The sequence below is a fragment of the Penicillium waksmanii genome, assembly GCF_028829765.1.
Source record: "Penicillium waksmanii strain IBT 27052 chromosome Unknown utg000005l:1.0-5232799.0:1.0-5237142.0, whole genome shotgun sequence".
NCBI classification, from domain to species: domain Eukaryota; kingdom Fungi; phylum Ascomycota; class Eurotiomycetes; order Eurotiales; family Aspergillaceae; genus Penicillium; species Penicillium waksmanii.
This window is the reverse complement of record NW_026643252.1, coordinates 4,774,180-4,800,356: the sequence shown is the minus strand read 5'-3', so window position 1 is coordinate 4,800,356 and position 26,177 is coordinate 4,774,180. Positions and strand designations below refer to the sequence as shown.

General features: G+C 46.9%; 12 protein-coding genes across 12 annotated transcripts; 8 read left to right on the top strand and 4 right to left on the bottom strand.

Moving 5' to 3' along the window:
- Window positions 1-229: 229 nt before the first annotated feature.
- Window positions 230-631, bottom strand: N7481_006676 (uncharacterized protein; the record flags this gene model as incomplete). Its single annotated transcript, XM_057265895.1, has 2 exons — window positions 230-310; window positions 362-631. The coding sequence occupies 2 exons, from the start codon at window positions 629-631 to the stop codon at window positions 230-232; spliced, it is 351 nt and encodes a 116-aa protein (XP_057123615.1).
- A 372-nt stretch (window positions 632-1,003) lies between these two features.
- Window positions 1,004-1,402, top strand: N7481_006675 (uncharacterized protein; the record flags this gene model as incomplete). The annotated part of the gene is made up of 1 exon (XM_057265894.1): window positions 1,004-1,402. The coding sequence occupies one exon, from the start codon at window positions 1,004-1,006 to the stop codon at window positions 1,400-1,402; it is 399 nt and encodes a 132-aa protein (XP_057123614.1).
- A 65-nt stretch (window positions 1,403-1,467) lies between these two features.
- On the top strand, window positions 1,468-1,950 carry N7481_006674 (uncharacterized protein; the record flags this gene model as incomplete). Its single annotated transcript, XM_057265893.1, has 1 exon — window positions 1,468-1,950. One exon carries the CDS (start codon window positions 1,468-1,470, stop codon window positions 1,948-1,950), a length of 483 nt encoding a protein of 160 aa, XP_057123613.1.
- Window positions 1,951-3,250: 1,300 nt separating this feature from the next.
- N7481_006673 (Amidase) lies at window positions 3,251-4,973 on the top strand (the record flags this gene model as incomplete). Its single annotated transcript, XM_057265892.1, has 3 exons — window positions 3,251-3,415; window positions 3,463-4,452; window positions 4,518-4,973. 3 exons carry the CDS (start codon window positions 3,251-3,253, stop codon window positions 4,971-4,973), a joined length of 1,611 nt encoding a protein of 536 aa, XP_057123612.1.
- Window positions 4,974-5,846: 873 nt separating this feature from the next.
- N7481_006672 (peroxidase family protein) lies at window positions 5,847-7,518 on the bottom strand (the record flags this gene model as incomplete). Its single annotated transcript, XM_057265891.1, has 7 exons — window positions 5,847-6,177; window positions 6,235-6,409; window positions 6,474-6,794; window positions 6,853-7,002; window positions 7,061-7,091; window positions 7,147-7,265; window positions 7,320-7,518. The coding sequence occupies 7 exons, from the start codon at window positions 7,516-7,518 to the stop codon at window positions 5,847-5,849; spliced, it is 1,326 nt and encodes a 441-aa protein (XP_057123611.1).
- A 1,435-nt stretch (window positions 7,519-8,953) lies between these two features.
- N7481_006671 (CFEM domain-containing protein) lies at window positions 8,954-10,638 on the top strand (the record flags this gene model as incomplete). Its single annotated transcript, XM_057265890.1, has 8 exons — window positions 8,954-9,070; window positions 9,135-9,270; window positions 9,318-9,502; window positions 9,562-9,598; window positions 9,655-9,722; window positions 9,774-10,156; window positions 10,212-10,279; window positions 10,334-10,638. The coding sequence occupies 8 exons, from the start codon at window positions 8,954-8,956 to the stop codon at window positions 10,636-10,638; spliced, it is 1,299 nt and encodes a 432-aa protein (XP_057123610.1).
- A 1,246-nt stretch (window positions 10,639-11,884) lies between these two features.
- Window positions 11,885-14,053, top strand: N7481_006670 (GMC family oxidoreductase; the record flags this gene model as incomplete). The annotated part of the gene is made up of 3 exons (XM_057265889.1): window positions 11,885-11,940; window positions 12,010-12,447; window positions 12,514-14,053. The coding sequence occupies 3 exons, from the start codon at window positions 11,885-11,887 to the stop codon at window positions 14,051-14,053; spliced, it is 2,034 nt and encodes a 677-aa protein (XP_057123609.1).
- A 318-nt stretch (window positions 14,054-14,371) lies between these two features.
- N7481_006669 (GNAT family N-acetyltransferase) lies at window positions 14,372-15,082 on the top strand (the record flags this gene model as incomplete). Its single annotated transcript, XM_057265888.1, has 1 exon — window positions 14,372-15,082. One exon carries the CDS (start codon window positions 14,372-14,374, stop codon window positions 15,080-15,082), a length of 711 nt encoding a protein of 236 aa, XP_057123608.1.
- Window positions 15,083-15,953: 871 nt separating this feature from the next.
- Window positions 15,954-16,498, top strand: N7481_006668 (uncharacterized protein; the record flags this gene model as incomplete). Its single annotated transcript, XM_057265887.1, has 2 exons — window positions 15,954-16,162; window positions 16,258-16,498. 2 exons carry the CDS (start codon window positions 15,954-15,956, stop codon window positions 16,496-16,498), a joined length of 450 nt encoding a protein of 149 aa, XP_057123607.1.
- A 1,700-nt stretch (window positions 16,499-18,198) lies between these two features.
- Window positions 18,199-19,967, bottom strand: N7481_006667 (uncharacterized protein; the record flags this gene model as incomplete). The annotated part of the gene is made up of 5 exons (XM_057265886.1): window positions 18,199-18,835; window positions 18,918-19,217; window positions 19,278-19,501; window positions 19,550-19,603; window positions 19,668-19,967. 5 exons carry the CDS (start codon window positions 19,965-19,967, stop codon window positions 18,199-18,201), a joined length of 1,515 nt encoding a protein of 504 aa, XP_057123606.1.
- Window positions 19,968-20,520: 553 nt separating this feature from the next.
- On the top strand, window positions 20,521-23,635 carry N7481_006666 (glycoside hydrolase family 115 protein; the record flags this gene model as incomplete). The annotated part of the gene is made up of 4 exons (XM_057265885.1): window positions 20,521-20,960; window positions 21,031-21,794; window positions 21,846-21,862; window positions 21,995-23,635. 4 exons carry the CDS (start codon window positions 20,521-20,523, stop codon window positions 23,633-23,635), a joined length of 2,862 nt encoding a protein of 953 aa, XP_057123605.1.
- A 162-nt stretch (window positions 23,636-23,797) lies between these two features.
- N7481_006665 (uncharacterized protein) lies at window positions 23,798-25,123 on the bottom strand (the record flags this gene model as incomplete). The annotated part of the gene is made up of 4 exons (XM_057265884.1): window positions 23,798-24,275; window positions 24,325-24,701; window positions 24,759-24,863; window positions 24,920-25,123. 4 exons carry the CDS (start codon window positions 25,121-25,123, stop codon window positions 23,798-23,800), a joined length of 1,164 nt encoding a protein of 387 aa, XP_057123604.1.
- Between the last annotated feature and the right edge of the window lie 1,054 nt (window positions 25,124-26,177).

The following is a 26,177-nucleotide window of genomic DNA, read 5'->3' as shown; positions in this document are numbered from 1 at the left end:
GATTGAATATTATCTAGGTAGTACGTTTGTCTTGTTTCTCATAGCATAGATGAACTGGATTTGAAACGATATTGTTCAACAGGCTGTGAGCAACCTGGAAAATAGAATAAAAAGATAAGAAATAAGAAAGCTTGAAAGAAACAAATGACTTCGCATGTAACCCGAGAACTTAAGACAAATAATATAAGTTGAACTTCATACTACACGTAGCACCCCGCTTGCTGGCTGTCTACCACTCCCCGCCCACATCGTAATGGAATATTTTATCGTTGATTCTTCCCCCAGTAAAGCGCCAGAGTCGCGCGACGGACTATCTCGATCAGAATGTAAACGTTTGACTTTGGAAAAGAACACTACCTACCGCATTCAACCAGACACCGTGAAGCATGATTTGAATGAAAGCATACTCCGCAGGGTGGCCATTCCCCGCTGGACGTTCGGCATAGCTCAGATTCTGTTGCACAGGACGATATGCTGGCACGCGACGGTGATCTGTTGGCCAGTCGGCCGGTTGAGAGGAAGTTACCGGCTCAGATTGCTGAGCAGGCTGTTGAGATCCGCTATGATGCACTTCATAATCGGCCAAGACGGTGAGCGTGTTTGCAGTGGTTGTGGTGGTGGTTGTCGACATGATGAGTAGGCTCAAACCATAAGATATTTTGAGAACGGATGAACTTGCGAAAGTAGGGGTCCCCTAGAGAAGACCTGGTCTAAAATTATTATCCGTCGCGCCACGGGGCAACTATTATCTCCGCTGACAGATTATCTAAAGCTGATTGTAGCGTAATCCCCCACGCGCCCCCCTTTCTCCCCCACATCCCGAATGGAAGTTGGATGAGAGCTCCGAGGCGATGGCTGCGGGCGGAGCTAAAGTACTGGGGTAAATTGGATCCTCTTCTTTAGCTTCAGTTTCTCTTTTTATTGAATTCCCTTTTTTTTCCATTCAATTTTTTTAATTTTGTTCTACTTTGCATTTCCAGCTTATTCCATCATTATCCTCACCATGGACCTTCCGCGCATCGTCGCCGCCAACATCGACGGCCGCGCAGAAAACACGCGGTATCGTCAATCACAGTTCCATCGTCTACAATCTACATTGGTTGAAAATATCGCGGAGATCCAAGATGCTATCTGCTTAGACTCGTATCATACGCGCCAGGAGGTGCGCGCAGAGGTCGTACTGGCCTTGCAAGAGCTGCGGGCGCATTATGTCTCGCTCAGTCTGAGCAAGGATCTTGAAGCTGAATATCGCATCAAGAATGGAAAGGATAGCGCTGATGCTTCCCGCGGAGTGGGTATTGTGTATATCACCCCGACGACGCATACGCTTTTTTATTCGGTGATTTCTGCTCTGACAGCCGCGCTGGTGGCCGGAAATTGTATCGTTTTGGAAGTGAGTTGACTGGATCGACATCAATGCTATCTCAATGGGCTGAATACTGACTTTGAAAGTTACCGCAAACTACAATGACCCTTCCTGGCCTTTTGCGAAAGCTCCTTTCAGATGCTCTGGACCACGACACATTCACAATTGTCTCGCAGAGACCGGACTCGTCGTTCATGAATAAAGCCTTGCTTGTTTCACAGATCCCATCCGATGCCCCAAATGGGATGATTTCGCCCGCATCATCCAGAACGGTAGCTGTTGTTGACCGCACTGCCAAAATCAATGAAGCTGCTGAAGCATTGGTGGCTGCGCGGTTTGCATTCGGTGGACGTTCGGCGTACGCTCCGGATGTGGTTCTCGTGAACGAGTTTGCCATGAAGCCATTCGTCGAGGCTGTCATCCAACATGCCTCCCGCTACCTTGCAGGTGAAAATGGCGAGGCTAGACAGCAGCAATCATCATCTCGACGATCGGGGCTCCTAGACTCCATTCACAAAGAGCGCAGTGCACGGATTCTTGTGTCTGGTAGTAATTGGGGCGTGGTCGAGGTTCAAGATCGGTAAGAGATGAATGTGCCACTGAGATAGAAAGATCAAAAATGCTGACCAACCAGGAAATCACCCTTGCTCAAGAAGAAGGTCGATGAGAAAGTTCTACTAGTGCATACTGTCACCAGTCTCGATGATGCCATCGACATTAATGCGTATGTTTCCTTGAGAGAAAGAAAATCGAAAGTACACTAACACAAAACAGATCAGAAACGCTCGCAGCAACCTATGCCTTCGCAGCCCCAGCTTCAGCAAAGTATCTGACACAATTTATCGATGCTGATATCTCTTGGGTCAATCACGTTCCCAGCCACATGCTAAGTGCGTTTGATAGCCCCTCCACCACTCTCCCTCCAAATTTTAGAAGACATATCATACTAACAAAATTGAAGTCGGCCCTACTCTCCCTCGGGGCACACCCTACAGCCCCCAAACACGCTATTCACCGAACTCCTTCCAAAAGCCACGCCCGCAACTAATAAACGCTCCAGCCAGCGCATACACCACTAGAACGATTCTGGAAAACAATGCCACGCTCAAATCAGATGCCCTTTGGCGCGAAGCTATTTCCCCACTTCCTTCGACGAAGCAAAGAGCCGGTTTCAAGATTGGTTACTTTGAGCAGGGTATTATTACTGGAGTATCGCTCACATTCATGTCGCTCATGGGGGTGGTTGGGACTTTGGGCTATTATACTTGGGTCTATGTGCGGACGAGGGGATGAGATCTATAGCCGTTCTCTCTGATCGTGGTGCTTTTAGGGATGTAGTTTGCATCAGTAGCTTTGTATTGCTCCAAATTTATGGATTTTTCTGCATGCCGCTGAATTATCTCACATCTTTTCTTTTGTCGTTTGTGCTAGTCCATTGTTAGATAGCTTCAGTTCTTGCTTCGATGGTTTTCGCCTTCTCTTTACGTTCGATTCGATAGTGGCATCCTTTCCATGACCTAAACAGGCTTCTGTCACTTATTTTTTTTACATCGCTAATCTACACGAGTAAGCTTGGTAATTTGATCCCCCCCCTCCCCCAGGGCTCAAGGCCCCGCTTTACCCCAAAGTTGGACTTGGGGTCATCGGCGAGTCAGCATTTGAGCCGACTCGGAGCATCGTTCGCCACGGCGAATCCGGAGATTGGTGCGGGGGTATATAACCAAAACCAATTCCAAGGTTCCTACTTAATTACTATCGGCCGGTGCCGAATCTCCCCCGAGGGCCCTGTATGAAAGAACTTGAAGCAACGGGGCACGAAAGTCGAGCAAGAACAGTCCTGAGATAATTTGAAATATCCCAAGCGGCCACCATTCAGCTCCAACCATGGCGACCCAGGCAGAAATGCTCTCGCTAGCACAAAAGCTGTCCATGGATATTCCTGATGATGAGATAGCAGACTATGAGGCTTTTCTGTTACGCACAGAGAAGGCAATAGAATCTATCGAAGCGATGGAAGGCAAGGCCGATATCTCCCTCATATTCTCGCATGTGTCTACATCTTTGACTGACAATTAACTAATAAATCAGACTACCAGCCTGAACCTGACACGACCAAGAATCCCCGACGGAATATCCACTATCCAAAACAAGAAGACAACCCTCTGGGAGCATGGGCCTGGCGATTCGAGCTTTCATCCGATTCCCCAAATCATAAAATTTTAAATGGAAAAACGGTCTGTCTGAAAGACAATATCTGCGTCGCGGGCGTGCCATGTTTACTCGGCACAGACACATTTCGCGACTGGGTCCCACATACCGACGCGACCGTCGTATCGCGCATCATCGATGCTGGCGGGGTAATTACTGGCAAAGCCGTGTGTGAGAATTTGTCGCGTGGGGCAGTCAGCGCGACCGCTGCGACAGGCCCAGTGCACAACCCCTACGCGCGGGGATATTCAGTTGGTGGCAGCAGTTCGGGCACGGCAGCCATTGTGGCAAGTGGTGCAGCAGACTTGGGCATTGGATGCGATCAAGGCGGTAGTATACGAATTCCCGCCGCGTTGACAGGCCTGTATGGATTCAAACCGACAACAGGGCTAGTGCCGTATACTGGTATCGCGAGCAATGATGCTAGCTTGGATTATGTTGGGCCGATCGCAAATACAGTTCTTGACACTGCGCTCTTGCTGGAAGCTATTGCTGGGGCAGATGGTTTGGATGATCGGTCGGGGTCTGGAATCCCGCCTCCAGGAGACGTTCCTCATTATTCGGATTTGCTGAAACAGGGTGATTTTGGTCTTCAAGGCCTGCGAATTGGAGTTTTGAAAGAAGGCATGCCGAACAAGATAAACTCGGATGTTTTGTCGAAATTCAGAGATGCTGTTGATATATTTGAGAAATTAGGAGCTAAGGTACAGGATATTAGCATCCCTCTGCACTCGCATGGGCAAAAATTGTACAGTATACTCAGCAAGATGGGAAATCATATGGGAATGTTGGGCCAGGCAACGGGTCGACGACAGGTGATGTTGACGGACCTCTTTGAAAAGAAACGCCTCCCTTATACACCTGAAGCCGTGAGCAAAGTAAGTTCTGCATCTGCAGAAAAATGCCGAATCTGTTTAGTCGGTCACCATTAACCTTCATTCAGATGAGTGTGATGTGTAAAGAAGGTCTTCTCAGTGGCGAGTTTGCCTGGAAACATCACACAACCGTTTATCCAAAGACTGTCAACATATTGCGCAAGCTGAAGGACAAATATGACGAGGCATTCTCTTCTGTTGATGTGATAGTGATGCCCACCACCCTATCATGCGCAAGTCGACTTCCTAGTCCAGATGCAACACCAATTGCTCAACTTGAAGCAGCACAGGGATTAATAGACAACACATGTGCCTTCAATGCTACGGGACATCCAGCACTTGCAGTACCGATTGGATTTGTTCCCGCCCAGGAGGATCCGAATATTAAGTTGCCAGCTAGCATGCAAATTGTGGGCAAGTGGCACGATGAATTAACGATCTTGCGAGTCGCATACACGTGGGAACAATCCGTCAAGGAGGATTTAGTGATGTCGAAAGTAGAGATGCAAATGAGAGGACCTTGAACTTGGAGGATGATTTGCCTAGTAGATGATGGATGGATGAAATGGATGAAAATATGGTGACTTGTAAGGAGCGAGAAGACTCTAGAAAGAAGCTTGATGGATAGCACAGCGGCCTTGATGCCTGAATACCTCAGGTTCGGAGTGCCTGCGACATCACGCTTGAACATCACTACTCATCCATGTCATTCCTTCCCGGTTATTGATCCTCCTTTTTCGTCTGAATGCTTAGAGTTTTCCCGTACGCTGGGTTCAAGTTTTGCGCGTTTTGACGCGTCGCTTCCACTGTCAGCAGTGTAGTACTGTTTCACCAGCTACTACTTGGCCTTTACCAACCTCGGAAGGCCGACTTCATCTCAAATATATTTATTCACGAGATCCATCCTAGTAATACCTGCTTACTAATCGTACCTAGTAACTATCCACTGGGAACCTCCGAGTCGCTTTCTATACTATCGTTGCCAGAGAAGCCTTTCAAGTTCTATCTTCCTCCAGAGCTGTGTTCCGCCATGAGATGACCAGGTGTCTATTATGCCCAGATGGGCCTCACGAGCACCCACCTCATTGAAGCTGTATGTCTCCTGGTGCAGTTGAGTCGCGGCTCCCCTCATATATGTAGTGAGTAGCCTTGCTCCTACTAGAAATCATGAAGATATCTTAAATAGTAACCCGACGGCACACGATTAGTACTACTTTATCTCCAGGGCTATATTTCGCTATCAAGGAGAGTTCAGAACTTGAACTATTGTATGTATTATGTTTTTTCTTCTGGCAAGGAAAACTGGATTATAAATAGTGCTATATGGCAGATTGCAAACGAAATGTTTCATGTGTTTTATTCGCAGCTGGAAGTACCTGAAAGCCATGATACCGTACTTAGAAAGCACCATTACCCTTCATGGCACCTGAAAAATCATCTTTAAGTGCTTCCCAGATTGGCTTGCCACCCATCTGAAGATCCTTGAATGCTGGGCATGTCAAGTTTAGTAAAGGCTCTGTAACTACATTTGTGACGAACTCCAGGGGTTCTGCCAGCGTCTTGTACAGCCCAGACAGTGCATTTGGGCTAGCGAACTTCAACACTTCGAAAACGAAGCACAGTAAGTTGTTGCCCTCTAGGAGATTAGTCAGGTTGAAGACACCACCAGTCAAATCTGCAAGATCAACACCAGCAAAACTGTTAACCTTGCCCAAATTGCCGCCAACGCTGTGAATACAGAGATCAGTTTCGGCGTGGATAAAAAGCCTTCAATGGGCGTCTTACCTTCCAAGCTCGGGGTATTTGGCAATCCATGCGATTGTGTCCAGGTTGAGTTGAACAAGACCATAATCAATGGGCGTTTTGTACCAATTTTCAGGAATCCGCTCCCACCCCTCACGGTATGTAAAATTGCCCTCATCCCCGTAGATCGCATAGAAGTTGCGGACATGACTCTTGGCTAGAACACAGTTAGGAAGCTTTCTAAGACGCCGGGAGATCAAACTCGGAAAGCATGTACTTACTCAGAACCCCCTCTGGATTTTCACGAGAATGATTGCGGAACATTCGTGCTGAGAAGAGGTAACCTGCGTTCCGTGCAATGAGTCCGGTAACAGGACCATAGTAAAAGTTTGGATTTGTCTGGATTGTCTCATGGAAGCGATTCTTTGCACGCTCTGCCATGAGATCCATGCCAAAGGTACCATCCGTAGACATGTTGTAGAAGGCCATGAACTTGTCCATATTCAGGGTATGGCTGTTGCCGGTGACATAAAGGTCATCTCGTGTGTTAGAGGAATCGGCTTCGATGAAGTTGTGGGAGCCAATCAAGCCTTGAGGATCACCTAGAGATAATTTTGGTAAGCGTCATTGTTAAGAGGTCCCAGTTCATGTTAAGCATACCGAGAAGACCCCCAAGATTGTTTAGCAAATTGTTGACCCCAGTATCGCGACCGCCGATTGAAAAGCTGGGATCCAGCGACAGTGGGTCTCCAGTCCAAACGGTGCCCATAATCGCGAGAATAGTCGCCAGATCAACACCCATACCGTACACTGTAGATTTGAGGTCAGTTTTACCTGCATTATCATGCGCATAAGGTTTCACATTTACCTTCATTGATTGCTGTAATCACATTTCCAAACTTCGATGCTCTTAGCAAAGGATGAACCCACTCAGCTGAGAAGGATCAAACTTACCGAAACTATTCCACTTCTAGGGATGTAGGCATGGTTTGCAAGCGCATTTAGTCCCGGACAAGGCCCACGCTGGTCGCCGTTCTCAAAGTTAGGCGGTTGAAACTCATGGTCACCAGTAACTAATTTCACATGTTATAAGTATGATCGTGCTGCCGTTTTTTTCTCACACCTACTGTCAATGGGAGACTTCATGGAATCAAACAAGAACCTCTTGTCATGTTTAATTGCTGCATTTTCTGGAATGTCCGCAAAAGGACACTTCTTATGCAGTCCTTGATGAGTGGAAGAACCACTATGGAGGTCCGGAAAACCGGACGCAGCAGCAATGAGCGATGACTGCCATAGCAGCTGCCCAGGAGTGAAAATCCGCATGATGAATTTACCCACTTTCTCAGTTTCTCAACGCAACTCAGAAGGGATGGCAGGGAAATGGTTGTAATAGGGGATTGTTCCAGAAAATGCGGAATAGCCGCTTAGATACGAAATCACAGTTTACCCGGCTGTAAATTAAATGGTGGGTTATTAATTGCCGACCCCTGAATGGACTTCAAGAACATGTTCTTCCACATGCTAACACATGGCCAAATTATGCATAACCCCCAGCAACCCATATGGGAATAGATAATGCACAGGCGTTACAGCTATTTCGCGTAAAAAGGTGCCCGCCCCACTTAACGCCGGCAACAAATTGCTTCTCTAGGTTGAGGAATATGGCATCTCGCGCTAAAGAAATTTCCTCGCTGAGATCGTCTACAAGGGTCTCATGGCAATTCTGATGCAATATATAGAATCTAAATTCATTGTTGTAGGTGAATTGTCTATTCTGCCAAATTGGATGATGAGCCCCTTTTTCTTTTTTTCTCTTTTTTTTTTTCCTTTTTTGGACAGCGAGGTCCAGCCGGGGGAAGTCCGGGAGTACCCTAGGGTACCCTTGTGGGCACTTCAACGGTATGACAGCGCTGATCATCCTCTGTTTTCAACTTTTAGGAAAGAGAAGGTACAAGGGCCATTGTCAAAGCGATCATGCCTCGGAGAGGAAGGAGGATATCTGGAACCCCAATCTGTGGAGAAGTAAGCGGGGATTCAAGGTTCGAGCCACAACGGCCGGTATAGTCATTGGGTTTGTTCCCGCTTGGTGGCGCTTGCTGTGGTCTCGTATCCCGGGATGTACCTTTTTCAAAGTGGAGTGCAATGTCAAAAATCCCGAGCGCAGATCGCGGCTCATTAAACTTTTGGCTTACTCGTGGAGCCGCGCCTAGGGTTATTTTTTCCGACTTTTGCAATTTGGAAGCGGCACATGTCCGCAAACTCCAGGGGCATATGAAACTGGACAGGAACCAGAACGAATGCAATCCGTGAAGGGTGCAGATCGTAATTGATTCATGAACCAACTACCGAACGGAATTTTACCCTAGTAACTTGTTGACATCGGTGAAGTTGTCTGTGCGTCCATTTGAACACCTAGACACTCAGCTGTAGACTGCGAGTCCGTTTTTTTCTGCTGCAATTTGAAACGATCGACAAAGATACACCACTAAGGAATCCCGTGCAGATGGCTCGAACACGCCTAGCCTGCAAGATCGGAGAACTAATCTCCAGTTGAAAATCGCTGGAGGCTATTTTGCCATAATTTCTGAACTAGTAAAGACTCTGAATAAATATTTTTTGCTCCGTAGACCCCCTGTTCTGACTAAGGAGTGACTGTGGACGAGATTGGTCTTCTTCCCTCAGTGTTCTTACCTTTTCAAAGCTGTGCTTTCCGCATCAACCTTGTTTCACAAATGAGTATTATCTCCTCAGCCTTAAAATGCGTTTTCTAGGTGGTATTCTCCTGGTTGTGGCTATCCTGCCCGCCACTGTGATCGCCAGCGCGTCCAGCGCGTCCAGCGCGGCGCAATTGACGGCCAGTCTACCACCATGTGCGGTAAGAAGGATTCATCTTTGCGATCTTGAGCCCTGTTGGTACTTGAGGAGCTGACATTCAAAAGCTGCTGTGCATGAAATCTTCTTTATCAGAAGCCTCATGTGCACCTACCGATCAGAAATGTCTCTGTACGGATGCTAAATACACGGCAGCTCTAGAGAGTTGTGTCGTCGCTAGTTGCACCATTCGTCAATCTTTGAGTAAGTAATTAACTGGTCATATTGAGACAAGGGTGCTGATGTTTAAGCTACCAAAAATGTCACTACGATGGCATGCGACGCCCCCGTACGAGATCGAACGAAAATTGTTTCTTATGCTGGAGTCGCAGGTGGCATCATCGCTCTTGTTGCTTTTATACTTCGCATGATAGCGCGTTTGAGATGTTGTGGTGGTACCTTTGGCTGGGATGACTGGACTATGGCTCTAACAATGGTGCGGCGTAACTCCACTAGTGTTGATATTTATGCGACATCTTGGCTTACTATCTCCAGGCGCTCGTCATCCCACTATCGGCACTTTCAGCTGTTTGTAAGATTCTGGTTTATTAACCTATTGTGATGGTTTGTTTGCTGACCTTTCTAAAGTGGCAGACACTGGCCTGGGGAGAGATATGTGGACACTCCCTTTTGACAATGTCACCCACATTCTTTATGTGAGTTTCCCAGGCTGCATTTAAAGTCATTGTTGTTCTAATCAAGTACAGCTTTATTTCTGGGATGAGTTGATATATCTCAGCATATTACCTATGACTAAAATTTCGATATGTTGCTTCTATCTTCGCATTTTTCCTGAACGGCAATTCCGGAATGTGACCTATGTTGTCATTGGGCTCAATGTCTGTTACCTGATTGTCTTTGTCTTGATTTCAGTATTCCAGTGCAGCCCACTCCCTGGCGCATGGCTTCACTGGGACGGCGAAGGTGATTATAAGTGCAACCATATCAATGCGCAGGGCTGGGCGGCGGCGGCAATCAACATGCTTTTCGATGTGATTGTCATGGTTTTGCCACTGCGGCAACTCTGGAACTTAAACCTTTCCTTGCGAAAGAAGGCTTTTGTTATGTGCATGTTCAGCCTTGGTATCTTGTACGTGATTTTGAGCCCATCAAACCCTCATGCAAATGCTAAATCTCAATCCCAGCGTTACACTCGTCAGCATCCTTCGCTTGAACTCCCTCATACATTTCGCATCGACCGAGAACCTAACTTGTAAGTACCAGAGTGTATCCTTCCAGATTGGGGAAATATACTGATGAAGAATAGGGGACTATGTGGGTATCGGTTATTGGAGCACGATTGAATGCGACGTTGGTGTCATTTGTGCCTGTCTGCCCGCAATTCGCTCTTTACTTCGGCGTGTTTCTCCGAAACTTTTCGGAGATACTGAACACACCAAGTCATACGGCATGAATTCTCATTCTCGAGGAAACGGTTCTCGGCTTGAAAACTCAATTCATGTTCAGAACAGCTTTCAAGTCCAAAGCAAAAGTGACTCCAGAAACTTCCATCCACTGGATGATATGGAAAATTCCAGTCAAGCTAATTTACATCAAGATCGTCATGTTTGATACTTGGCGAGCATGATTTATATTCTTTTGGATGGAAATCAGTATGTTTATGCTTCAATGTTCTATCCTCTTCTACTTTCTTTCAAATCGTCTATATTCTCCAGTCCATCATTTCAGTCAATATTGGTGGTCAGCCCACTTATTGATATACCATTTCTTTTCTCAAACAAATCATGAAAGGACTCTCTGGGTCATGTCAAATCATCAATAACATAATACTATGAAAGCTATACATTTTCCATTTCCTTTGATTTCGAAAAGAAAAACAAATAAAAAATGTCACATATAGTGCTAATTTTCTAGAAAGGGAGGGGCCAGGCGAAAAGGATTAGTCGCACCTGCGTCCCCTGGCTCGGAAAGGTACTTTCTTCTCCCGACTGAATATAGTAACCCAATGGGTCTCAAAGCACCGGAACACGGGTCCCGTCTCACCCTGCGGCTTAGGTATCCACCACTTTGCATGGCAAGGACCTCTTGGCCCGGGGATGAACGTGGGAAACAACCGGCCAAATGCCCCACTCTCCGTATCCACCTGTCTCAACTCAGAAAATCCTTCCAAAGCATAAGGGCCTCCATGGCACTAATATTAACAGCTATACCTAAAGCAGCAGACCCGGCCTGTCAACAACATCCTTAAACGGAGCTTGATCAACAACGTGGAAAGTATGTATAATCTGGACAAGTTGGGCCCACCGTTAATTTAGTGGCGCCAGAAGCTAAGTGATCAGCGTTAAACGGTTGTCAAATGGCCTTAGTGTAGTCAAATTATCGGGGAATGCTCGTGAGAATGGGGATCTCTATCCAAACTGAAGCCCCCTAAATGAAAATTGACATGACTGTCCCGAGTTTCGTCGCCTGTATTCCGTAGCTTGTTGTCTGTTCTCCTGACACTTGCAAAACTGCTCCATAGGTCAGTGCGATAGAGCCGGGAATTTGCGCTCAGTTGGCCGGTTATAGAGACACTAGGACTCTTTCGCAGTATGTTACGGAGCTATCCTTTCCCCTGGATCATTAGGCATTGAGGAGATAATGTCAAGCATAAATAGAATGACGATCAATACTGTAAATTCCGAATGATGTGGGAAAGCCGTTGAAACCCCCCCGTGGGAGAGGTGTCACGGCTCTATAATAAAGTCATATAAACCTAAATTCCCTCTCATTTCGGATTTTTCTCTCACTGCAATTCACTCTTTACTTCATTTTCGACCTGCTTTTTGCCCTTTTCTTTCTTTCTTTGTTGCCGGCCATGCGTCTCTCCCTAGCTTTAGGGCTATTATCAGCCCTATCGGCTGTCCAGGCTTCGTATGTTCTTTGATGAGAAGCTCAATTCCACTACAACTATATCGGAAGGCAAGGCTAATACACTAGCAGTACTCATAGGCCGAACCACCAATATCATGACAGCCAGAGACGATCAACAAACCAAACGGCGGCTGAGGGAGCCACCTCTGAATATGACTATGTTGTCGTTGGATCAGGCCCAGGTGGCGGTCCTCTTGCAGCAAGATTAGCCATTGCCGGATTCAAGGTCCTTCTTCTGGATGCAGGGGATGATCAAGGAAACGCCACCAGACAAATGGTGCCTGCTTTGCAGCTCCAGTCAACAGAATATGAGCCGATGAGGTGGGACTACTTTGTCAATCACTATTCGAATTTGACACGCCAGGAGGAAGACTCCAAAATGACTTATAGAACTCCTTCCGGGGATCTTCATGTCGGTCCTAACCCGCCGACGGGATCAGACCCCTTGGGAATCTTGTACCCTCGAGCTGGCACTCTGGGTGGCTGCGCAGCTCATAATGCGATGATGTAAGTCTGGAAACTAATCTTATAGTAGCGCTTATGAAAGATTTAATACTAATTGAGATTTGGTAGAACAATTTATCCGTATGAAAATGACTGGGAGCAACTGGCAAGTCTCACTGGCAACGATTCTTGGTCTGCATCAAATATGCGACAATACTTCACAAGACTCGAGCGTAACCGATATCTCCCGAGCAGTCTGGTGGGACACGGATTTGACGGGTGGCTCACAACAAGTCTTACTGACTTGCGACTTGTGATCGAAGATCAGAAACTTCTTTCTCTCATTCTCGCTGGCGCGACTGCTGCGGGTCAGTCCTTGCTGGGCAAGCTGATCACCACGGTTACTGGTCTTGCCGGTGTTCTGCTTCGCGACCTGAACAATCCCTCCCCAACCCGTGACTATGACACAGGCCCTTATCAAGTCCCTCTGGCTGTTGACGTTCCCGAGTACAAGCGAACAGGTCCACGGGAGTTCTTGATGAAAACCGTCAATGCTGTGAATGATGATGGCTCTCGCAAATATCATCTTGACATTCAACTAAATACACTGGTTACCAATGTCCGATTTAACACCGATGGGGCCAAGCCGCGAGCGGTTGGGGTCGATTATCTTCTTGGACAAAGTCTTTACCGTGCAGACCCTCGTGCCTCTCCGACTGGTTCCAACGGCAAGCCAGGGAGCGTCAGTGCCAAACGCGAAGTCATTCTCTCCGCTGGCTCTTTCAATACCCCACAGTTGTTGAAGCTTAGTGGTATTGGTCCACGGGCAGAATTATCTAAATTCGGTATCTCAACACTTGTGGACCTTCCCGGCGTTGGCTCCAACATGCAGGACAGGTACGAGACTGGCGTCGTTGGAAAGTCGCCCACCGATTTCGTTCTCACTTCCAAGTGCACGTTCATGTATACCATGCCGGATCCTTGTCTGGAACAGTGGGAGAACGACCCTCTATTCAAAGGAACATATACCACCAACGGCATTGCCATTGCTATCATCCGCAAATCTTCCGTTGCCGACGATGAACCTGATCTTTTCGTCTCGGGAGCTCCCGTGAACTTCCCGGGTTATTATCCGAACTACTCTTACGAGGGTCTCAAAGACGCTCAGCATTGGACCTGGATTACACTGAAGGCTCGCAGCCGCAATAATGCTGGTACAGTCGAATTAAGGTCGACTGATCCTCGTGACATGCCTATCATTAATTTCAATTCATTCGATACGGGCGTGACCGCTAATGACGCCGATGAAAAGGATGTCCAGGCAGTCTATGAAGCCATGGAGTTTTCCCGCACAATCTTCGATGACTTGATTCCTCTCGACGGCGGATTTGATGAAGTCTGGCCCGGCCCTAATGTCACTTCCGAGGCTGATATGAAGGACTTTATCCGGCGAGAGGCCTGGGGGCATCATGCCTGCTGCACTGCTGCGATTGGGGAAGATGGAGACCCCCAGGCTGTGCTTGATGCCGATTTCCGTGTTCGAGGAGTTGATGGCCTGCGCGTTGTCGATGCCTCTGTCTTCCCCAAAATTCCGGGTTATTATGTTGCTCTCCCAATTTACATGATCAGTGAAAAGGCAGCCGAGGTGATCATCGCCGATGCTGCATAAGATTGCACTTTAGCTTTATTTTCTTCAAGTCTATATTCCTGTCATATAATAAATCTTTTTCTCCTCGTAATATTTGCAAATTATACCTTCACCCGCCAGGGTTCAATAACAAAAATGCTGCATAAAACTTGAACTATTTTTAACGTCAGAACCTTCCAGGTGGAAGAGTTCCATATGGGAAAATTTGCACTAATCCGCTTATGGACCCCGACCGCTTAAATTTCTGTAGTCAATCTTATCACGTCTCCCTTAAAATCTACGCCATCCCACCCTTTTGCTAGCTATAGGAAGAAAAACACATGCAGCAATATCCCTGAAATGGCTTCCACAAACTCAAATGATGTTATTCAGCCCTTCGCCATTACGACGCCCAGGTTAATCATTGTACCCACGCCGATCGCGGTTTCACTAAAACCTTACCGCCAACTTTACGCTGCACTACACGCAGACGCAAGCTTCTGTGAAATGGGCTTCGGGAGTCAATTTCCCGTAAAAAAATGGACCGATGATGAAACACGCGACGTAATCGAAACGCGCGATATCGGTCGGTCTTGGCGGAGATATGCAATCGGCGACTTTGCAGTGGGCCTGCGTGAGACAGTTCAATCCGATCAAGACCCGTCTCAAATTTCGATAATTGACAAAGAAAACTTCGATGTGCTTGCTGGCTCAAATTTCGAGAACCTTGGTAGTATTGAGTGGGCTGGCTACGCTGGTATTCGCGACGCGTCAACCACATCCCTTCCGCCTCGAGAGGTAGGAGACCCGGCCCTCCCACCATGGCAGGAAATGGTGGAAATCCGGTATGGTGTTTCCTCCAAGTTTTGGGGCAGTGGAATAGCGAAAGAAGCTGCCGAGGCGATTATGCACTGGTCTATTGAAAAGAGGGGCGTGAAGAGATTCATTGCCGAAACAGAGCGAGACAACGAGCGCAGTGCCAAGGTTTTGCAAAAGCTTGGGTTTGTGAACAGTGGGACGGACTATTGGAAGGAGCCATGTGAGGTCGAGTGGGAGTTAATTGTACAATAATTCCAGTTCACGAAAATACCAATTCAACTCGAACTCCGCCGAGATTCGGAAGGTCTCAGGACCCAAGTCCATGGCCTCCTTTATCGGGACGCCGCTGAGGTATGAAGCATGTAAATTCCAAAAGTATTTATAGAAGAAAGGGATGTATACTAGGTTGGTGGATCTGATTCCCTCCCTCAATCAGTCTTAAGGTGGATGAGTTGTTGCTGGTTGGAATATTGATGCTAGTATGGAGAAGAGAATGAAAACTACGAAGCATATTAATATGTGAATACCTCCTTCTTGAACTATGCAGGTGAAAGAAGGAAAGAGGGAGAATGAGGAATATTATCCAGGCTACCATGGGAGGGCCTAAGAATAAGGCCAGGCAGTGTACAGTTGGACGCCTGAGAGAAATGTGGAACACCTCGTAAACGGCCCAACCATTATGGACTCGACTCGGAACTTGAATTTGAATGGAACAGTGATAGATCGACGATCTAGGATCGTCCTCAAAATACCCACCAATTATGTTCAATTTATTTAAAGAGCTATCCAGTGCTTCCATAAGGCGGCCAGCCAAGCTCTCGCAGTTTGTCTCAGTCAACTACCTTTCCTTGAAAACTATTGGCTTGTTCAATTCGGCACCATAGAATCCCAGGTGACAAGATCTTCTTGGCTTTATGACCTCTAGCTGAGACATTGCCAAGTATTAATCATGTGTTAGAGTCTGAGATGAGAATAGACATATTTTTGGATATAAAGGGGACCTGGATACGTGACCGAACACTTCAGTCCACCAACCTTTCAAAGACAATTTAATTCCATATCTACAAAAGCAATCTCCTCGAAACTATCTACTGTTCTGTTTTAGTCACCCAAGAGACTCAAAATGAAGACCTCAAGCATCACTACTACCTTTCTCGCTCTTACTGGCGCCACCATTGCTGCTCCCTCCAACGTTGGGCGCGACCTGAAGGCCTTCCAGCTCACTAAACTGACTGCAAGCCTTTACGACCAATCACTACCGGCGTATCGCATCGTCAATTTTGATTTGAATGATCCAAACAACAATGTGGACACATCTTGCTCCTCTGCCTGGTATGTTGACAGCATTAGTCTACCTGTTCCAAATTACTATACGGCCCGCAGGGATGATTCTTTCCAAAGTAAATTCGAATAGTAATGTCCTGCAGGTCTGGCGGCATGTCTGGAGCTTATAAGTTTAACTGCTCGAACCCTAATTACCAAGTGAACTTCCCATCTCTTTACGACATTGAGGATATCAAGTTGAATGTCTCTGTTGTCAACTCTAAGGCATTCGCCCCCGGCGAGATCAACGGTGACAAGTGGAAGTGCGAGAATACCGGAGCCGAGTACCCCTCAAAGGTGTGCAATTGGGACGGAGTGTATGATCTTCCCATCGTTCTTGCTTAGAGTTTCGGTTACTTGACCTGTGGATAAATTACGCGTTCTTAATCATTATACGACTATTCTCTGTGACCCTGTTAGAACTTTCTTGTCTTACTAGAAGCGAAGACCTATGAATTTGATGTTGTCGATATTTTTCTTGCCGATAGCCAACAATGCAAAGATCCCATGTCTTCACCATAAAATGCACACTTTCTATCCTCGGTCTTCTTCGCCATCGTACGGATTTTTTTGTCTTCGACCCCGCGATGATTTCCAACGTCAACCAACCTCTTTTTTTTTATGATTTGAAGCCTTTGTTTGTAGGGTCTCGATGCTCGGCATTATATTGTGTAGAGGCATTGATTTATCGGAATATTTGTTATTTTACCTGGTTAGTTTTTTTTGCGCTACGAACCAGTCAGGATTAGAAATGAATCAAGCATTTTTATTCATGGCCTGTATCGCGGCCTTAAACGGTAAACTACGCAAGGACTGGGGGCTAGCTTCAATTTACCTCACTGGAATGATCTATGATTTTAGAAGCATATTAGATCATTCTTCAAGTTGAGGTATCATCAAAAAATGGCTTCTCGTGATTCCTCGGGAAATTCAAAAGATCAAAACCTTCTCGATGTTCCCGCTTCCTAGCGAAAAATCGCCCGGGGATATAAAGTACCCGTTCGGAGGCATCTCATTAGAGTTCGGTTCGAAGGTTACATTCTCCGCGTCGCTATCACAAGCTCTCCATTATGGTGTCCATGGAAACCTAAAGCTAGAAATATAAATGCCAAACTGACAGGAGCAAAAGTATAACATTTGGGTATTTGCTGGAATCTTGGAATTATATGCCTTGCAGGGTATCCCAACTTGAACATGAATTTCGTCACCTGGACTACATTTCATCTTCTTTTGGCTACACTCAATGCCTCTCCAATAGAAACAACCATAGAACCAGAAGAAATCCCTGGCAGTCAAAAGATCTATCACGGGGTATGAGAGAAAACATATTAGGATTACTTTACAAATTTCGGTTATGGGGAAACAACATAATCTGACTACTCGTACATCTCAGCATTGTTTGACTCGCACGCAGGCATGTTATTCCTTTAGTGGTGGACATTGGAAAATTCAGCGGTGTTTAGCGCCGCACCTTGTAAGATCGCTACTTGAGCGAGAAATAAGTTCAACGTACGCTGACTTTCAAAGTGTAAGCAAAATCAGCATGAATGTACCATGCCAAGTGGCTACCACGGAGCCAGCTGCTCGGGTTAAAAATCCAAATCATGCCAAATTGTGAGCTTGTCTATGAAGTCTATTTATCTGGCGCTTGGGCTTCATCCACGGAAACAAGATCCCGAATGTCATACGCTTAAGCGGCAATGTTTTCTACAACGTCCCATCACGTAGGCGAATAATATCTCTGCCCCTATTTGACTCGTAGTCGATCGCGATACCTGAGAACTTCCACTGTTTCAATTACCAGAAGAATGCGTACTACTAGTAGCTAGTAGTATCCAATCGACTTTGAACGTGAAAGGGCATGATGATGACAGTCTGAAGCAGTCTAGAGAATAAAGAGAAAAACGGTGAATGTTGTCGGTTTCAAGGTTGGTGTGTATAAATATATTTAATTGATCCATATTTTTCAATACGCAAATCCAATCTCCTCCATTCTAATAGCTGCTTCTTGTTGTATCTCAAAAAATCACATAGGGCTTCGGAGTTTAGTATGAATATCTGAAATGTGGGTTTTCCCGATCGGTGATATCCTCAAATCCATGCGTGAAGCTAACATCGGGAACCACCTCCCCAGAAGCAATCTTGGCATCACGCTTCCGATTCTGCATAGAGTACCATACTCGCAAAAAGCATAGAGTGATAATCATAACTCCAAAGCATCCTAGGAGAATCGAGAACGCAAGATAATACCGCGGGGCATCTTTGTCACGGAAGACCTGTGGCCCAATTGAGTTTCCTGCCGCCCAGAAGACAAAGTTCGAAGCAATAAGGATAGACTTCTTGGTCTGCCCGGCCACATTTCGAGAAAGAAGGGCCAAAGAAAGGGAGGATACAGCAAAAAACGAGTAGAACAGCCAGTATGCGATTAGCATGCCGACTCGCTTATCGGGTGAAAATGGAACCCCGATCAGAATGGACACACCGATAATCGACGGGATCACGGAGGATATCATGATGATAATCGTGTTTCCGAAGCGGCGATCAAGATATGCCGATGTGATCATGGCAATTGCGACAACAGCACCGACGACCATGGTCAGAAGCTGACTCTCCCAGGTACTGAATCCGAACGAGTTGATGATGATATTGACGTAGGCCCCAATTCCCCCACTGGGAAGGGCACTGACCATTTGAATAACAGCGAAAGCATAGACTAAATTCAGTTAGCAAAGTTCGCTTGAGAGAAGGCTGATGGATCACATACGTTGAGGGTCTGTAAGAGCGTCCCAGACTTGTTCTTTTTGGGAAAACACGGTTCTGCAGGCCGGTCTGGTTTTGTCGTACTCGCTCAACCATCAATTGTTTATCCTCTTCCGACCAACATTTGGCGCGCATGGGGGAATCGGGCATCCAGAAAAAGACAAAAGTCGCCCAAATAACAGTAATAATGCCATAAGTCATAAAAAGACCCTCCCATGACTTCACTGGCGAGTTCGAGGGGACAAAGGAAAATGCAAAGGCTAAAAGACCACCAATGATGTTCTGGATTCCGTTCATCATGAACCTAGGATTATCAGTGATCGGGCACTTCATATTTCCACTAGCATGTTTCAAGTTAACGTACCAGAGGTTAATGACGCTACCTTGCTCTTCACGCTTGTACCATGTGGAACTTAAAATCACAAATGTTGGCTGGCATGCTGCTTCAAAGGCACCCATGAAAGCACGCAAGATGATTAGGCCAGTGAAACTCCGCATGGCTGAAATCAGCGCGATACATATACCCCACAAGAAAATATTCAAGGACAGCCATTTGGCAATTGGCACCCTCTGGATGATCCAGTTTTCCTATTTTCCATAAGTATTTGGCCATCGTATTTATTTTGGCAGGCATACCGGAAATTCGACACAAAGGATTGCCAGGTAGACGATGGTCGTCAACCATTGATACTGCTGACTGTCAGCCACTCGGTCGCAATGGCTACTTCTTGTAACTTTTTATTGATGAACCAACCTGATTCCCCTGTAAATGTGCGTCTTCTTTGATTCCCATGATCGAGGCAAAGGCCAGTGCCCCCTTATCGATCGTTTGGATCAAGTATGTAATCATCATCACCACTAAAATCCGCTTATCGATCATTTTCTTCAGGCGCTTATTTGTGGCTTCGTCAATCTCGATAGCTCCATCGGTGGCGTACTTGGCAACCTCCCTATCGACCAAGTTGTAGTTGGTGAGGTTCTTGTCGGGGGCTTCATCATGGATGCCGACACCCGCGGCATTTTCGATTTCCTGGTTATCTATTTTGTCCGGCATGGTAACAAGATGAACTGAAAATCTTCTCGAGGAGATTTCATCAAAGGGCAGAGCGACAAGCCCCTATATTCCCCCCAGCAAATAGGCAGTTTGGCTTTCTGGGAATGCGGGGATGGATCGGCAATCTCCGTAGCTCGGGACTTCATCATTCCTTCCCCCGTGGGGATTCACCCCCCACGCCCAGCGATATGTACCGGGCATGGCGTCGGTGTTTTGAGACTGTATGGCCGGTTTTGCGAGTGGGAAATCAGGCAAGGGAAGGCTATTGAGTGGCATCGGCAACACTAGAGGACCGCTGATTGATGGACCGGCAAACGATATGGCCGCAAGCTCCCGGGGGTTGGATCCACTATGGGGCCTGCTCGGGCGAGCAAGAACCGAGAGACGCATCATCCCACGTCTAGCTCCTGCTAGCCGCAGGGGGAGGATTAGCTAGTCGGCCGCTCGGAATAATGATGTTTGCGAGGGCGGGGATACGCGGGGTCCTGGTGAGCAGAAACACGATCACCCGCCATCATTACAGCTGGTGCTTGTTCCTTGTTGACATCATATTATGTTTGAGGAACAGTTGGTCACTTTTGACAGCTCGTCCGAGCTTTTCGACCTCGTTGGAGCGACGATTTTCACCGGCTCCAACGATTTCAAGGGAGTCCACCATGCATCTCGGGCGCTTGCTGAGGATTTCGGTCGAGTCACCAAGGGCGATGCCAATCCCTTTCAAGTCGCGGACGAGGGCCAGGCCGGATTTCTGGAGCTGAAAGGATCAAACGCGATTATTATCGGCTCGATTGATTCATGTTGGATCCTCCAAGTGCTCGAAGAGTCGGGAAAAATTGATAGCAGTTCAATTCGTGGGAAATGGGAGTCGTTCAGCACCGCAGTCGTCGAGAGCCCCTTTCCTGGCTGTGAAAGGTCGCTGGTGATTGCTGGAAGCGACAAGCGAGGTGCCATTTTTGGCGCATACACACTATCTAGCCAGATCGGAGTTTCCCCGTGAGTTATGAAGAGAAAATGCCACCCTTAAAATTGCATTAGCAATTGCTAACTGCGAATATTGATGAAGATGGTATTGGTGGGCAGATGTTCCCCCGAAGTTTCACACCGAGATCTTCGCCCTTCCTATTCAAACCACCCACGGCGAGCCAAGCATTCAATACCGTGGTATATTTATCAATGATGAGGCTCCAGCGCTGACTGGATGGGTATTGGAAAAGTTTGGAGGGTACAACTCGGATTTTTACAAGAATGTCTACGAGCTCCTGCTTCGGCTAAAGGCAAATTTCATGTGGCCCGCCATGTGGCCAGGGTACCCAAACCCAGGAGCAGTCTTCTTTCTCGATGATCCAGAAAATCAGCGCCTTGCAGACGAATATGGCATCTGTGTCTCAACTTCCCATCACGAGCCGATGCAGCGAGCTACAACAGAGTGGTTCGAAGAGGGCCGCTCGGATGGCACGTGGAATTGGACAACCCATAGAGAGGAGATTATCGAGTTTTTTCGCAAAGGCGTTACACGCGCAAAGGGTCTGGAATCATATTTCACAATGGGAATTAGAGGGGAATACGATAAGGGCATGGTTACAAAAGACCCTGGCGCCGTGGTCCGAGATGTACTCGAACAGCAGCGGACACTGTTCAAGGAGGTACACGGTAGAGAGGATGCTGTTCCACAAGTCCTCGCTCTATACAAAGAGGTCCAGGACTTATATCAAGCGGGTGAATTTGCGGTCCCTGATGATGTGACACTCTTGTTCGCCGACGACAATTTTGGGACTCTACGCCGTCTCCCTTCTGGATCCGAGAAGTCAAGAGCTGGGGGGTGCAGGTGTAAGTAATAAATTTCTTGACTCCTGTGAACCTTGCTTACATGTGAAACAGATATATTATCATTTCGAGTACGTTGGTGCGCCTCGAAGCTATAAGTGGATCAATTCAAACTCACTGGTATGTTTATTTGAAGCTCCGTGATGGGAAACCATCTGGGTACTTACTACGAACTAGCATTTGCTAACGACGTAATATAACAGGGGAAAATTTATCATCAACTAAACGAAGCTTACCAGCGGAATGCTCGAAAAATATGGGTGTTCAACATCGGCGACATAAAGCCGATCGAAGTACCCCTGACATTCGCAATGTCGATGGCTTGGAACATCAACTTCGTGCGTCGCGACAGCATTCCTGAATTCCTAGATAATTTTGCTACGGATTGCTTTTGTGGAGATTTGAGCAAGGTCATTGTCCCTATTTGGCACGAGTACGATCGTCTTGTTCGCCTCCGTAAACACGAGCACATTGACCCAGAAACATTTTCTTTGCTTCACTATAATGAAGCTGACAATATTTCAGTACGATGGCAAGCACTAGCTTTAGCTTCAGAACGTCTTTACGAGACCGTTCCAACAGAACAAAAGGCAGCAATTTGGGAGCTCGTGGTTCATCCTGTCAAATCCAGCTTCATCTTCACCCAGCTTCGTGTCGTCCAAGCCCGTAACCAGCTTTATGCTCGCCAGCGACGAAACACAGCCAATAAACTTTTGCGACAAGCCCTGGATCTTTTTGATGCAGATTTCAAGCTATCCCAGGAATTCCATTCACTTCTGGATGGCAAATGGAATTATATGATGTGCCAAGCGCACATGGGTTACGGCGATAGCTGGCACGCTCCATATAGGGATGCTATTTTCGGCTTAGCATACGTCCAGCGTGGTCAAAACAGCAACATCATTGTCGGTCAGATGGGAGTAGCTGTGGAGGGGCACGAAGGTGTTCGACCTGGGCGAATCAACGAGGAAAGCGAACGCACGCACCCTAGCCGGCGCGATCTCGTCCCAGGTCTAACTCTCTCCTTGATGAGTCGATATGGACCTGCAAAAAGGTGGTTCGACATATTCACTCGAGGCACGCAAACCATTCACTGGAGCTGCTCAGTGCCTTACTCCTGGATTCATCTTTCGCAAAGTGATGGAGTTCTTGACCCCGATGGCGACGATTCACGCATCGCAATTACGATTGATTGGGAGAAAGTACCGACCGAATTTGATGAGAAGGTTCTGATCAACATTTCATCGAAAGAGGGTGACTTTGAACATGTTCATCTCCCTATTCATGGCCGGCGGGTCCCGGAATGTTTTTCTGGCTTCGTCGAATCAGATGGCTGTGTCGCCATTCCTGCTTCGGGGCTGGGAACCAAAGAGCCATACCAGCATCACCCCGAGCTTGGCCGAGAAAATGAAGGGGCTGTCACAATTGGCAATTCAAGTTCAATAAATGGCAGTATTTCCTTCCTTGATTATCCTATTTATACCTTTTCGCATTCCACGCAAGCCACCATTACCCTCTATTTTAACATGACTCTTGAGATCGACCCAGCACACCGAATGTCTTACGATATTGTTATCGATGATCAGCAAACTACATCACATTATCTTCTCCCCGACCCCCGTGTACCAAATAGATTACCGGCCGAGGGCTGGCTCGACTCTGTCATGGATTGCGTCTGGCGAAGGAACCATGATTTTCATGATCTTGAGAGTGGGGACCATGTCCTTCGCCTGCGGCTAAACCATCCGAACCTTCTTTTGGAGAAAATCGTCCTGGATCTTGGGGGAGTTCGGGAAAGTTATTTAGGGCCACCGGCGAGTTTCCTTATTGAGTCGCAGCATTAAGTCTTCAAGGAAGCCACGCATGTCGATCCTTCAGCACCTCAAGCGGAAGATCGTGAAACTAGGCAGGGTTATTTTCAATATCTTAAGTCGAACTTGATTTAGATTCATTGGATAAAGCAACCACAGCATGGAAATTATTAGTCAATAAAATTGGTCTCGATACTAGGCCACACTAATCTCGACATCATGTTGCACTCGAATAAAACCTGGACCTAACAGCTCCTCCAAGTTCGCCCTTTGTCTGGGCTCAGATTCAATATGAGTGACGACCGTTGTCAACCTGGCCTCGTCATCATCCGGGCGGAAGCTAGGCTCCCCTTTCCCATCGAAACTATCCACATGGGTTAGGTGACTGCTTGTATTGCTGCTATTGCTGCTTCGCTTGTGGAGCCTGTGGCTACTGCTCATCCGGCTATGAGATGGTGGCTTGCCGATATTCAATCGTTGGCGCAGACAAAGCAAACTTTCCATTTTCATCACCGATCGAACAAGCGGCTGCACGGCCGGAAGACTAGCACAGATTATACCAAGACAAGGCTCCACGTCAGACCAGACGTAAACGTCGCTCATAGCCCACGTAAGATCTGGTGAGTTGAGATACATGACAAAGTGCAGGCGCACCGCGCTGGCTACACATACACTGTAGATATTAGCAGTTATCTCTCAACAAGGCTTGGCTTTGAACTTACAAGATACCCAGTAGAAGGACACTAGATACCATTATCTTTTGAGTGACCCGCATCTTTAATCGCCAGACGATCGGGAATGGAACGAGTAGGATCAGCACGTCACTGGCAACATTGCCTGCTGCATTACCGATATAGTAATTATGGAAGTTGTATCGAAATCTCCCAGCAGTAGGATCAACGGACTCGTTCCAAAAATAAGGGATCGGGTCTGGGCAAGCGAGGAGTGCGATCATACTTCCAAGAAGCCAGAGTACCGAAAGTATGAGACATGTCCAGATCATCCAGTTTATTCCAAATATCCGTCGATAAAACATCAAGATCGAAGTTTTGATAATGAAGAGTTCGAAAATATAAACGAATATCCAAGCAAATAAAAGCTACTCAGAATAGGTCAGCATAGATACAAGTTGAGGTTTTCGGGGGTGCAATCCTACCCTTTTCATTTCCACTATTCTTTGCATACTTGCCGCCCAGATGTGCTTTCCCATTCCCCATTTTGATGCAAGAACTGATGCAGCGAGGAGGGTCATTAAGGGAATCTGTTTAGAGAGGTCAGTAAGCTAATTAGTCCATGGTCGGGAGAAAAACGACTAACAAGAGCAACTGCAATCAACCAGTCATCCAGCTCAGGTCGGGGCCTGGGTCCCCTTAATCTGGCAATGAATCTCAGAGCTACACTTACCACCGCAAAAACACATAGAGCAATAACAACTGCATTGTCCTTGGGAGCTCGGTCCTCAGATAGGTCCATGCCGACCGGCGGCGGACCTAGGACATCCTCAACAGTTAGGTCTTTCATGCCAGGTCTTTATGACCACTGACCATTTGTGGGGTGTCATAGAAACAGATTTTGGTCCGGGGCAATCGATGATATATGGCCCGAGGCCGAAGGAACGTGCAAGCGACACGGAAAGTCTGCCCCAGTTCTTGGGCCCCGGGACGGCCGAGATCATCGCAATCCTGCACTGTTTTCATCATAAAGCGATCCTGCAGCCCCATTTTCTGCAAGTAACTCATGGCACGGGGCGAAACTGTTACAGCCGTGTTGCTGGAAATTGGGGGCCGGGGCGAAAAGGATAGATTGTTCCTTTTTCATTGGTTACATCAACAGCACGGGGGCCTTGTAGTCGACAAGATGAGGGGGTGTCATCGGGAAGGATTCAAAGGCGTAAGCTATCGGACATCAAGATTATATTCCAAATTTAGGCTTTCCCTGTTCCAGGTCGTTGTTTCGTTTGTCAGATTTCTGCTGGGCGGGTCGTGGTGGATTTCGGGGCCCGGCCACATTCCTAGTACGGTTAGCTTTGGCTTTGCGATCTGCGGAGGATTATGTCACAGCAATTAATTTCTGCATACATATGACCTGTGAAGAAACATCATATTCTGCTAGGCTAAAAGTGGATAATGAATATTACTCGTAAGAAGAATCACATCATGAAGGCTCGGCTTTTAGCCGCTATTTGAGAAAGAAAGAAAGAAAAGAACAACGAGAAATTGATAAAATGAAGTTAATGGACAAGAATTTGATACATCAGCAAGATCTCAGAATTGGTTTATTACTCAATCATGCCTACCACTCGATCTTGTTTCGAATACGAATCCCCTTCGCAGCGTCAATAAAGTATTAAATGTTCGATAGCATGGAGCATGGACCCGTCACCCGTGAAACAGTCGTACTATGAACCGAATAAATTAATTATTGCGGAGCTACGAAGGTGATCGCCGTTGTTTCTGCACAGGGATCAAGTACGAGTACTCGTTCTACAACTTGAACCTTGGCGAATCCACATAGCTCCTTGGCTGTCAGTGGACGACCCACTGATGGGTCAGAGCCTTTAAACCCGACTCACGCT